The sequence below is a fragment of the Manacus candei genome, unplaced genomic scaffold (genome assembly GCF_025592945.1).
Source record: "Manacus candei isolate 608988 ecotype Guabito, Panama unplaced genomic scaffold, ASM2559294v1 h1tg000166l, whole genome shotgun sequence".
In the NCBI taxonomy this organism is placed as follows: domain Eukaryota; kingdom Metazoa; phylum Chordata; class Aves; order Passeriformes; family Pipridae; genus Manacus; species Manacus candei.
In genome coordinates, this window is record NW_026138214.1 from 257054 (window position 1) to 268677 (window position 11624).

The 11624-nt window shown below is 54.2% G+C and overlaps 1 protein-coding gene across 1 annotated transcript; it reads left to right on the forward strand.

Annotated features, from left to right (window-relative positions):
• Positions 1-3581: 3581 nt before the first annotated feature.
• On the forward strand, positions 3582-4204 carry LOC127463553 (E3 ubiquitin-protein ligase DCST1-like). Its single transcript, XM_051773126.1, has 2 exons — positions 3582-3710; positions 3800-4204. Exons 1-2 carry the CDS (start codon positions 3600-3602, stop codon positions 4202-4204), a joined length of 516 nt encoding a protein of 171 aa, XP_051629086.1. The 5' UTR covers positions 3582-3599.
• The last annotated feature ends 7420 nt before the right edge of the window (positions 4205-11624 follow it).

Genomic DNA, 11624 nt, shown 5'->3' on the forward strand with positions numbered 1-11624 from the left:
CTGTTCCTCACTAAAATCTGGTTTATGGCAGCGGGAAGATGTTTCTGTTACAGAAATCAGCATCACTGGCACTCTCATTGCTTTGGGACAAAGCCTAATGCAAACTTCAGGTTTCCAAGCCAATTTAGGAGTGCTCCTATTATTAATCCCCAGATTAATAACTTCCAATAATAGAGTTGCATTTCTTAATGAAAATCATGTTACCAAGTTGCTGTTGATGGTTCTTGGGAGCCAACCTTGTGTTTTATTTCAAGTTTCACCATCTGCCCAGGAGACAGGAGGACGCTGGAAGTGGAGCAAGAGTATGTGATGGCCGTGGAAGTTTATGACACCGAAGTGCTTTTATCTGATGTGAATGTGTGTTTACTTAGCAACGAGCAGCTGCCAAAGGGAGTGCCATGGGGAATTGTGCTACAGATTTTAGCACTAATAAGGAAATGAGAGTGAGAAGGGAATTAACCCTTGTGTTATCTCAGTCTCTCCTTCACACACAATTCTATTCCCATATAATCCCCAAAAATCTTCTGTGTGACAAACCACTACAGAAATGCAAAATCCTGTGAGTGTTTTTGGAAAGTGCATTGCATTTTCCTTGGAAGGGAACAGACTTTTCACTGATTTCTTTCAATTCACAGGACCTGAGAATAACTCACCATAATAAAACACAGCTGGTTTCTGTTCTGCAGGTAAGAGGCAAAGGTGGTAGTAATTTTCTTCACATTTTTTTTCTCTAGTCCAGTAGGTCATGTAACAACACTCTTATTCATACCTATGTGAAAGCAACTGCCCTGTGCTTGAGGTTATGCCATATTTCATACAAATCATAGACTCACAGACTGCTTTGGGTTGGGGGGACCTTAAAGATCATCCCATTCCAATCCCCTGCCATGGGCAGGGACACTTTCCACTAGGAACGATTGCTTCAAGCCCTGTCGAACCCAGCCTTGGACACTTCCAGGGGTGGGGCAGCCACAGCTTCTCTGGGCAATCTGTGCCAGGGTCTCACCATCCTCACAGGGAAGAATTCCTTCCCAATATCCCATCTAACCCTGCCCTCTGGCAGTGGGAAGCCATTCCCCCTAGTTCTGTCACTCCAGACCCTTGTCCAAAGTCCCTCTCGATTTCTCCTGGAGCCCCTTTTAGCACTGGAAGGGGCTCCAAGGTTTCTCTGGACCTTCTCTTCTCCAGGTGAAGACCCCCAGCTCTCCCAGCCTGTCTCCAGAGCAGAGGGGCTCCAGCCCTCAGAGCAGCTCCACAGGCTTTTCTGGACTCGCTCCAGCAGCTCCACATCCTTCCTGTGCTGGGACCCCAAGGATGGAGGCACCACCGCAGGGGGGTCTCAGCAGAGCAGAGGGGCAGAATCCCCCCTCACGTGCTGCCCACACTGTGGGGATGAGCCCGGGACAGTGTTGGCTTTCTGGGCTCCCAGTGCACGTTCCCCATCAGTTTTCCCTAGACAATTCCTTCTGCAGTCCCTGCAGCTGTGAGGAGTCCGAGCTCTCAGAAATGCAAGAAACCAGACACTTGGATAAAAGTCCATGCTGCACTGGGGGATGCAAGAGGGGGTCTCAGCTGCACTGGAGGATGGAAGCAGGGGTCTCCACTGTCCTGGCAGATGAAGGGTCCATGCTGCACTGAGGGTTGTAGGGGATGGGGCCCTAATATCCCAGGAGATGGAGACAGGAGTCTGCACTGCCCTGGAGGACAGAAGCTCCTAGGAGCCTCTGCTGCACAGGGGAATGGAGGCAAGGGGTCTCTGCTGGACTTGGAGTGGTGAAGGTGGGGGTCTATGCAGTCTTGGAGAATTGAGGAGGGGGTCTCTGCTGCCCTGGACAATGGAGACGAGGGGTCTCCACTGAACTGAGGATGAAGGTGGCTCTTGGCTGCATGGGATGATGCAGGTGGAGGTCTCCGCTGTCCTGGGAGCCAGGGCTGGGGGGCCTCCAGTGTCTCAGAAAAGTGAGGTGAGGATCTTGGCTGTTACGGGTGACCCAGAAGGGGATCTCCACTGTCCTGGCAGATCAAGGTAGAGGTCACCACTGCATCTCTATTGGACTTGGCAGTGAAGGTGGGGGGTCTCTGGAGCACAGGGTATTGAAGGTGACTTCTCTGCTGCCCTGGGGGATGGAGATGGGCATCTCTGCTGTTGCGAGGATGCAGATGGGGCTCTGCACACTATGGGAGAATTGCTGTGGGGGTCTACACTGTCCTGAGGGATGGAGGTGTGGGTCTCCCTTGCCCTGGCAGATCAACAAGGGGTGCTCTGCACTCTTTCACCACTGAGACGGGGGGCACCTGCCCTGCCACTCCTGTTCCAGCACTTCTTGTCTCCTCTTGGCCCTTAGAGCAACCTGCTTGAAAAGGGCACAGCGGGGGCTTCAAGGGTCCCTCCCCTCTGCAGCAGCTATGGAAGCACATGGCCGCGGCTTTGGCTCTCTGCCAGCACTGCTCCAGGACATCCCTTGGCTCCAGGGGCTGGTCCTGCAGACCCCTCACATCCAGGGGTGCTGCCCCTTTACAGGGATGGGGATGGAGCTCTACACAGTATGGGGTAATTGCTGCAAGAATCTGTGCTATCCTGAGGGAGAGAGGGAGGGGGTCTCTGCTGTCCTGGGTGCTCCATGCTGGGATTTCTGCTTTCCAGGGGGTTGAAGGTGGCCAGGGGTCTCTGCTTTACTGAGGGATGAATGTGGGGGTCTCTGCTGCACTGGAGGCAGGGAGGAGTCGTGTTCACTGTCCTGGCAGATAAAGGCAGGGTCATGGAGAAGGGGATCTTTGCTACCCTGTGTGGAAAATGTAGGGAGACCTTCTAGCCCAACTGATAGCTCAGGGCTTTCTGAGGTGACAAACAGCATTGCTGAATTCTGGGTACCTTCCCAATAGCTCAACTGGCCAACACTTCCTGGCATGGCTTCCAAATTCCAGACCCCCTCCTGCGTCTCTCTGGAGCCACACTCCAGTGCCCTCAGCCCAGGCACAGAGCAGGGGAGATTTGGGCACCCCTTCCTACACATCTGGTCAGACAGAACACTCAGCACAGACCTGGTCAGCCCCACAGTAAAAATGCTGCAGTATTTCATCCCAACCTGACTTTCCCAGCTTTCACTGGGGAAGGTTTGAAGGGGCTTTCACCCCTTTTTCAGCAGGTACACTGCTCTCCCCACAGACTGGCTCCACTGCACTGCATCAATACCTCTGCTTCACGCTGATTTTGGACATCAGAACCTGCTTTTTCACTTTCACATCCCTCCAATGCCCTGAAATCCACCCAGAGTGGCATGAGGAACCCTGCTGCCCAAAGACAGTGCTCTGTTCTCACCAGTCGCCCCACTGTGAGTCAGGCTGTAGTTGGGAGGCAGGCCATCACTGAAGCTCCCAGTACCCCCATGTTCCCCTTCACTTCCCCTGTGCCAACCTGCTCATAGTCCCCAAGTTCCTAGGTGAGGCAGCTTGGCTTTGCCTTCTCTGTATTCACTGCCATCTACCACGGTAGGGTCCCCCCAATGTCCCTGTGCCCCCCAGTGGGGTCCTGAGAGCTGTTGGGCTCTGAGCCACCCCTGCTGGCACCAGGGCCTGTGGCCAACCTCTGGCACAACCTGATGGAGGCGAAACGCTCGATGGACTGCGTGGTGGATCTTCAGGTCAACCACACGACCGGTCTCTGGGAGGTGTCAACGGCCCCCCTGCGCCGCGTGATGGAGGAGCTGGTGGTGAGGGGGGTCTGGGGAGGGGGCAGCAGGGGGCTGGGGCAGCGGGGCCGAGCCTCTGCGTGCGCGTGTCTGCGTGTGTGTCCCGGCAGCGGAGCGGGGAGACGCTGAACACGGAGATGCAGAACCTCTCACGCGCCTTCGTGGAGCTGAACGACCAGGTGGCCAGCGATGAGGGCTACAACCTGCGGCAGGACAAGGACAAGGGCGCCCAGCCGGCCCGCAGCACCCAGGAGCTGTATGAGAGGAAGACCAAACACCGCTGTGCCAGTGAGCAGGACGGGCAGGGGCTGGCAGCACACAGGGCAGGCGGCTGGCAGCCGGGGGGGGCTGTCCTAGAACCCCATGCCAGCACCATGGACGGGGTCTTGGCCAGCAGGTCTAGGTCTGCACAGGCAGCTGAAGACTCCTGCCTCCCAGGTGTGATCAAGAACAGCCTGGAGCGCTGTGAGGGCCAGTTCTGTGGTTGTGCTCTGCATCGGCCACCTCAAGAGTGACACACCTCTCCCCAGCACCTCATGTCCCTGTCCCTACTCACCAGCCCAGGTGGCTGCCGTGCTCACTGTGCCATGTGTGTTTGCTACAGGTGGACAAAATGCTTCCACTGCCACAGCCTGTTGTACAGGTGCAGCACACAGCTACTCTCTTACTGCACTGGCAAACACCGCTGAGGAGTGGCTGGTTGGGGGCACCAGCCCACCCCAAAACCCACCCCCTTCCAGCTGTGCCAGGCTCATCTTGGGTTAGTACAAGGCTGTGATGGCACAGCGCAGGCAGACTTGGGCCAGGCAGAGCAGGGCCAGTGGGCCAGGGGCAGGCAGATGCTCCAGTACTGCTGCCCTGTGATGCTGTGGGGATATGGCAGGCTGGGGACATGGCACCAGTGTGAGTCCTCCTGCAGCACACAGTGTGGCCAGGCCCTGGGGCTGTGGAAGTCCCATTCCCAGTGGGGTTGGGTGTTGAAAGTGGTGTTCAGGGCCCAGTGGTGCTCTGCAGCAGCTGCACCATCAGGGACTTGGCCACCATGTTTGCAGACATGGTGGCTATGGGATGGGAGGATGGGGAGGCTGGGACAGGGTGGGGGAGGCCCTGCATTGCCACGGTGCACAGTGGGGCCCATGGAGTTGCTCCCCAGGGTCATGGCCTCACTTCGGTAGGAACACTGCATGAAGGAATGGTTCTAGGTGACATTGAGAACCTGAAGGGGTCCAGGCGAGAGGAAAAGAGGAAGAGCAGGAGCAGGCTTCACCTGAACAGCTCCAGCACTTGTAGAGAGCAGGGTGTGTCACAACCTGCTGCCCCCCAGCCCCAAACTCCCCGGCTGCCCCCAGCCCCTCACCATATGCTTCAGCTCAGGCCACTGCAGGGCCAGGTGGCACAGGATGATGAAAAGCCGAGGTCTCGTCCCGGAGTTGGGACAGCAGCATCTGCTCGGTCTGGGTGAGGGGCAGCAAGGCACATGCCAACCCCTTCCACCATGCCAGAACAGTGCTGTGCAGGAAAGCCACATGCTCCTGGCATGGATGTGAGGGGATGAGGGCAGGTGGCAGCTGAGAGGGTGTAGAGGGAAACACACGTGGAGAGTTAGCTTCTCACCTTGTCTTGGGACAGGCAGACATCAGGTCTCAGGTGATCTCGAAGATGTAACCCATCCCATTTATGTCTGCAGGAGGAGTATAGCCCTGCTCCCCTTCACCTCTGATAGTGGTAGATTAAGTCCAGCAGCCAGAAGAGGCTATGGTCAGCCAGAACATGGGCTGCACCCCATACTGGCACCAATCCTGCTCTGACAGCCACAGCGTGGCTGTCATGAGAAGACAACAAAGAGGAAAGTGAAGGACAGCAGTAGGCAGAACAAGGAGACGGTGAAACCCAGGCAGGTGCCTTTCTCCAGCAGATGTGAGGTTACCCCCTCGCTCAGCTGCTCCCTTTTGTGGGCATCCAGCAGTGTATGGTGGTGCTCCTGCTGTGAGGAGGAGCCATGGAGCAGGGCAGGACCTGACCCCCATCCTGGCCACAGGGGACAGGCATCCACAGGGTGCCCAGGCAGCCACCTGCTAAATGATGCTGGTGCTGAATTCCTGGCTGAGGCTGTGGACAAAGCTGTTCACCTGTTTGTGCACCTGCCAGCCCATGCCCACCCCGTTCACCAGCACAGCAGTGTTTGCTCTTCATCTTGGAGTGGGGGCCCAGTGGAGGCCTGTGTCCAGGGGCTGCTGCAGGTCACAGCCCTCCTCACTGGCCACCTGTCCTGTCCCCCTGCGGGTAAAGGCAGAGGTTGTTTTGAATCTCTGTGCGGTAGCAAGGGGAGTAATCGTGATCATGCAGAGGTCTTTGCAAGTAGAATAGTATTCATTGGCAACAACTGAGCTGACTTGAATTTTTGACTGAGCGAAACTTGCAATCAACGCTGTCAAATCAAGGTGTATCTGAGAGAAAGAAAGTAAAAAGCAGAAGAGGGAAGGGAGGCAAGGAGAGAGGGAGAGAGGGAGTGAGGGAGGCAAAGAGAAAGCAAAAGAAAAAGAAAGAAGGAAAAAGGAAAGGAGGAAAAGAGAAAAGCAGAATAGAAAAAAGAGAAAAAGAAAAAAGAGAAAAAGAAAAAAGAGAAAAAGAAAAAAGAGAAAAAGAAAAAAGAGGAAAAAAAAGAGAAAGAAAATAAATAAGAAAGGAAGCAAGAAAACAAGAAAAAAAAAAACAACAAAAGAAAAAAAGCAATAAAACAAGCAAGGGAAAAAAGAGAAGAAAAAAAAATCAAAAAAACCCCAGGCTCTCACCACCCCTGGTTCCAGGGCCGTACCCTACCCGCTGCTGCCACGCTCTGGTGCTGTGCACGCCTTTACCCCGAGCCGAGCCTTAAGGCCTTTGGGTCCCGCCCCAGGGGCTGGTCTCAGCCCCGGTCAGCCCCTGCACATTTCTCCTTGACTGAGCCTTCTGGAAATGTCTCTGTGGGGTCCTTTTTGCGGCCCCACCAGTGTCCCGGAGCAGCAGCCGGGTCCCAGCACGGTCCCCTGATCTGTGTGCCTCTGGATATGCTAGGTGGCAGGTTCTCCCGTGGAATATACAATTGTGAGATGCTGTGACCTACAATAGCAGCAGTGGAATGCTCCTCTGGCAACCGTAGAACAAAAAAAAAATGGTGGAATGCTTCCCTGGAACCGACAGAAGCTGGAACTGGGGCTGGGCATGGCCTTCTCCATCATGACATGATGACCATGCTGCTGGTGCTGCCCAAGTGAGCAGCTGTGGGCCCAGGAGCCAGGAGGGTGCTGGGGGGGTGCCAGTTCCCAGCTGAGCCCCAGGATTGCCCTGTCCCCACAGGGGAGAGGACGATGCTGCTGCTGGAGCTGGGCATGGCCCCAACATCCTGCACAACATGCCCCAGGCTGCAGAGTCGCTGTCGTGGCTCATCCTCTGGATATGAACGAGGGTCATGCACACTGTGGAATTCATAGCAACCCTGTTCTACATAGGAGTAGCCACCCCTTCTGATGACCTTTGAGCTGTTCCATCTGCTCTATGGTCAACGAAGCTCAGCAGGTCAGGCATCTCTGTTTTTCCCTTGTTCACCGCCTGGCCCCAAACGGGGCTGCAGCAGCAGCGGGGCTGTGTGACGTGAGGGGAGTGTTTGGGGCTCTTGGCACCTGATTCCGGAGGAATTGAACCCTGATTCTCTTCCTTGCTCTCCTCTCTCATCACTTTACAGAGCCACCATGGATATGAACCTTCCTGATGGGCTGCCTATGTTGTAAATAACAACGGTTAATGGGATGGTACCTAACGGTCAGTGGACCAGTGGAACACTGGTATATTGAGAGCTCTGCAATCACCTATGGAACAAGTCAAACCAGCCCAATCCAGTTTGTTCAGGAACCTACTGTGCAGCTTAGATGAAAACAACACTGTATATGGAAGATCAGGATGAAAACTCCGAAGTTCAGTGGCTCAATGACCCCCACAGGGGTCCCTAAAGACCCCCCAAGAAGACCCTCTGAGACTGACTGCACAGACTGAAGAGACTTAACAAATTAGATCCATGTATCACCTCGAGCCAATCGTGCATGGCAGGCAGAGTCATCCTCCCCTGCAACCAGTGCTGCACCGATGTGGGGAAGAGCTCAATGCAGCGACCTGGTCCCAAGGCTGAGCTGGGGAAAGTCAGGGAATGACAGGAGAAACCCCGGAGGTGCCCCCGTGCTACAGGACGCTGATGTTGGGGCGAGGTCTCTGGACCAAAACTTCGCCTGGTCCTCTAAGTAAAGATGTTGTTTCAGGCTGTTTGTGTGATAGGAGGGGGGGGGGGAGGTGTAGAAAAGCTCCCCTGGGCTGGGCACTACTGGGGACCCTGAGAGGGTGGGCTCCCCACAGGCACTGCCACCAGCTTCTCTCTCTCCCCACAACTCGAAGACCACATCCGAAGGTTGGGGTTTTTCAGGGGCTGTGGTAGGTGACCCCAAGGGGTTCTGTGTGGAGCATTTCCTCATGAGGGGCAGGCACTGATCTCTGCTCTGTGTGACCAGGGACAGGAGCTGAGGGAACAGCATGGAGCTGTGTCAGGGGAGGTTTAAGGTGGATATAAGGAAAATGTTCTTCCCCAGAGAGTGATCAGGCACTGGGATAGGCTCCCCAGGGAAGTGGTTACAGCACCAAGCCTGACAGAGCTCAAGGAGTTTGGACAACGCTCTCAGGCACTTGGTGGGATTGTTGGGTTGTCCTGTGTAGGGCCAGGAGTTGGACTCCAGGATCCTTGTAGGTCCCTTCCAACCTAGAAGGTTCTAAGATTCTACTCTCCAATTTTCTGGCTCAAATCCCACAGTGCAGCTCTTCCACAGAAGGAGCTGGAGTGGAAACTCTTGGCTGCTTCTGTGATACTCCTACAGAGAACTGACAGGGATTAACTGCAATACCACTGGAGCTCTCCAGGTGACTGCAGGACAAACCACACACACCATGTGCAGCAGGAAGCCACTGTGCTGGGCTGCAGCTGCTGCAGTGCAATTTCCATTGTCAGCTGAAAGGTACTTACAAAGTGAGGGGAGAACCTCCTGTCAAAGTCACGCTGAGCCAGAATTCCTCCTTGCCCGGGAGCACTAGTGAAACCAACCTGGAAGAGGCAGGGAAAAGACAAGCTTTACCACTTTCCTTCTTGGGGCAGAGCTGGGCAGGGTGAGAGCTCAGGGACATCACCCCAACCAGGCTGCTGCAAGAGCACTGTCAGGGGTATCTGCAGGGCTCCTCTAAATCGTCCACTTACCACGACCTGTCCTCCCTCCTGTGCCAGGTACGTGATGGTGGCAGAGGTGAAGTTGAAGTAACCAGCTTTGAGAGGCCGCAGAACCACGGTGTGGGACACGTTACTCGCTCTGGGAGCCGGGCGTTAAGGAAAACGGTTGGATTTCATTACAGGAAGAAAACACAGGTGGAAAAGTCAGTGCTGCTGACAGATCTGAATGCTTATGGTCACAGACAGCCCGGCCTCCTCAAGGCTGATCCAGCTGCTCCTCCACATAATCAAACCCAATGTACAAAATTATGGTATCTCATTAATGTTGTAAGAGTCTAATATGACATCATCATCATCAGTACTTTTCTTAGTGGTACTGCACTCAGCATGCCTGAGTCTGCCTTTAAAAAATAAAAATTAAAAAAAAAAAAATACAAAAAACCCAAAACAACAACAACAAAAAAACCCAAACCAACAAACCCAAACCCCTTTAACACTCTCCCATACTTTCCTCTTTCCCTGCTGCCCCGGGCAAAGCTCCTCCAAGCTGCTGACTGTGGAAAGCAACCCAGAGGTTCGATCCCTGTTGGCCATTGAGGCCACATAACCACAGGTTGGGCCTTTCCCTCCCAGCCCACCCCTCTGCAGGGTTTGCTCAGCCAGGGCAGGCTGGTCCCAGTCCCCAAACACTGACACAGCACCTGTCCTGGGCCTGAGACCCTGTCCTAGTTAGGACAGCTGAGATCAGTTCATCATGGTGGGTGTAACCCAAAACTGTGTATTCTATAGCCTTCCATGTCATTTCCCAGAAATGGTTGTCAATAGACTATTCGCACCCTCTGCCCATAGAGCCTGACTCCTCAGGCTATAAACTAGGTGTTAAGAGGTCTGTGAGATAGGAGGATGCTCCTGTCCTCACACCCTTTGTGGAACTCCCCGCCCTGAGGGGAGCACTGAACATTCCTGCCTGAACTGGAGGATATATAATCTTGGACTCTTGGAACATTTTTCAACCCACTCGTGGGATCCAGAGGAAGGCTGGAGTTCATCGCTCTCAACCAGACTTAGACCACCACTGGACTGCGATCACCAGTTCTGGCCAGACTGCAGCAGCTCTCCCACCAGCAGGTTCTTCTCCTCTCCCTTTACTTTGGACTCAAACAGGGCCCAAGGAACACCACTTTGTTCATGCCCCAGGGTACTGGGTTATACATTTGGGTTTTTGTGGGTTGAGACCAATTGTTTGTTTGTATTATTGTACTTACTGTATTATTTTAATAAATTGTTATTCTGACTTATAATCTCTCCTTTGAGTTGAGTTCATTCCCCCTGCTGGTTAACTCTTAAACCAGCACAGACCCTCAGAGGTTTTTACAAAGAAGAGACTTGAATTTCTCTGCAAAGCGCCTTCCTCGTGCAGCACCTGGCTTTCAGAGGTTAATGCATCCGACCTACTCCTTCCCTATGATTTCCTTCTTGGCTGCCAGTTGCTGGATCCCTGGGAGCTGGAAGGGAGCAGGTTAACTGAGAGGGGAAGACAAAGCCTTGTTGTGGAGCAGAGCGATTTGAGGGAGAAAAATGAGACAAGCTGGAAGCTTTTCTGGGCACAGATGGTGTGAAAGGGCAAATGGGGCTGGTTTTGTGCCCTCGGACCCTTGTAATTAACACTGAACAACCAGATGGTCCAGAAATTGGAGGAGATCTTGGGACTGGCAGGAATGGGACAGTGCTGAGGAGCCTCTGCACCTGGACTTGTGCCTTGTAGCACTTGTGGTGCTCAGGGGAGTTTTCCCCATGAGCTGCAGGATCAGTGCCCTGGGCTGTGTCCTTGATGAGGTACATTCAGAAGAGTCATGGAATCATGGACTCTCTTGAGTTGGAAGGGACCCACAAGGATCATTTAGTCCAACTTCTGGCCCTGCACAGCCCCAACAATCCCACCATGGGCCTGAGAGCATTGTCCAAACACGCCTTGAGCTCTGGCAGCCTTGGGAAGCCTGTTCCAGTGTCTGACCACCCTCTGAGGGAAGAACCTTTTCCTAATATCCAATCTAAACCTCCCCTGACAGAGCTCCAGCCATTCCCTCAGGTCCTCGAGTCCAGTTCTCTGGCTCAGGTGGGCTGCTCCCTTGATACAGCATTGTGGGATGGGAGGAGGGACAGGCCAGACACCTGGCAGAGCTGGGGCTGGAGGGGCTTTCCCTGGATTTGGTGGATTTTTAACTCCTTTGAGTTATGCTTGAGAATCAGAGAACTGAGACCATCAAATGTGCAACTCCCAGGGGTCCCTTCATGTCCACGGAGCAGGGGACTCAGCACCCATCCTGGAGGGATCGGCCATCCCAAGCCCTGGGCAGTGGCAAGCCTGGTTCCATGTCATCTGTCCCAGCTTCTCCCTGCAACCCTCCCTGGGGAGGGCTCCCTTCCTCCTGCCTGGCCAATTGGTTCGTGAACTGGGTGCTGAACCTCCACCAGGAGGAAGAGGAGGGACAAGAGGAGCAGGACTGACCACACAGGGACACAGCAGTGGGATGCAGGGCTGGAAGAGGGACAATCTGGGGGAAACGTGATTTTTTGCCCCTCTTGGAAACATCATTTTGAGGCTGGATGACTGCATCCTGTGGGTGAAGTCCCAAGTCATTCCCTGGGCAATTTAACCCAAACCCCCCTAAACCAGACACAGAGCTGTTTGGTGA

Coding starts and splice junctions, on each gene's coding strand:
- LOC127463553 (XM_051773126.1), top strand. CDS start 3,600: ATGGAGGCGAAACGCTCGATGGACTGCGTGGTGGATCTTCAGGTCAAC. Junction 3,711..3,799: donor GCGTGATGGAGGAGCTGGTG/GTGAGGGGGGTC, acceptor GTGTCCCGGCAG/CGGAGCGGGGAGACGCTGAA.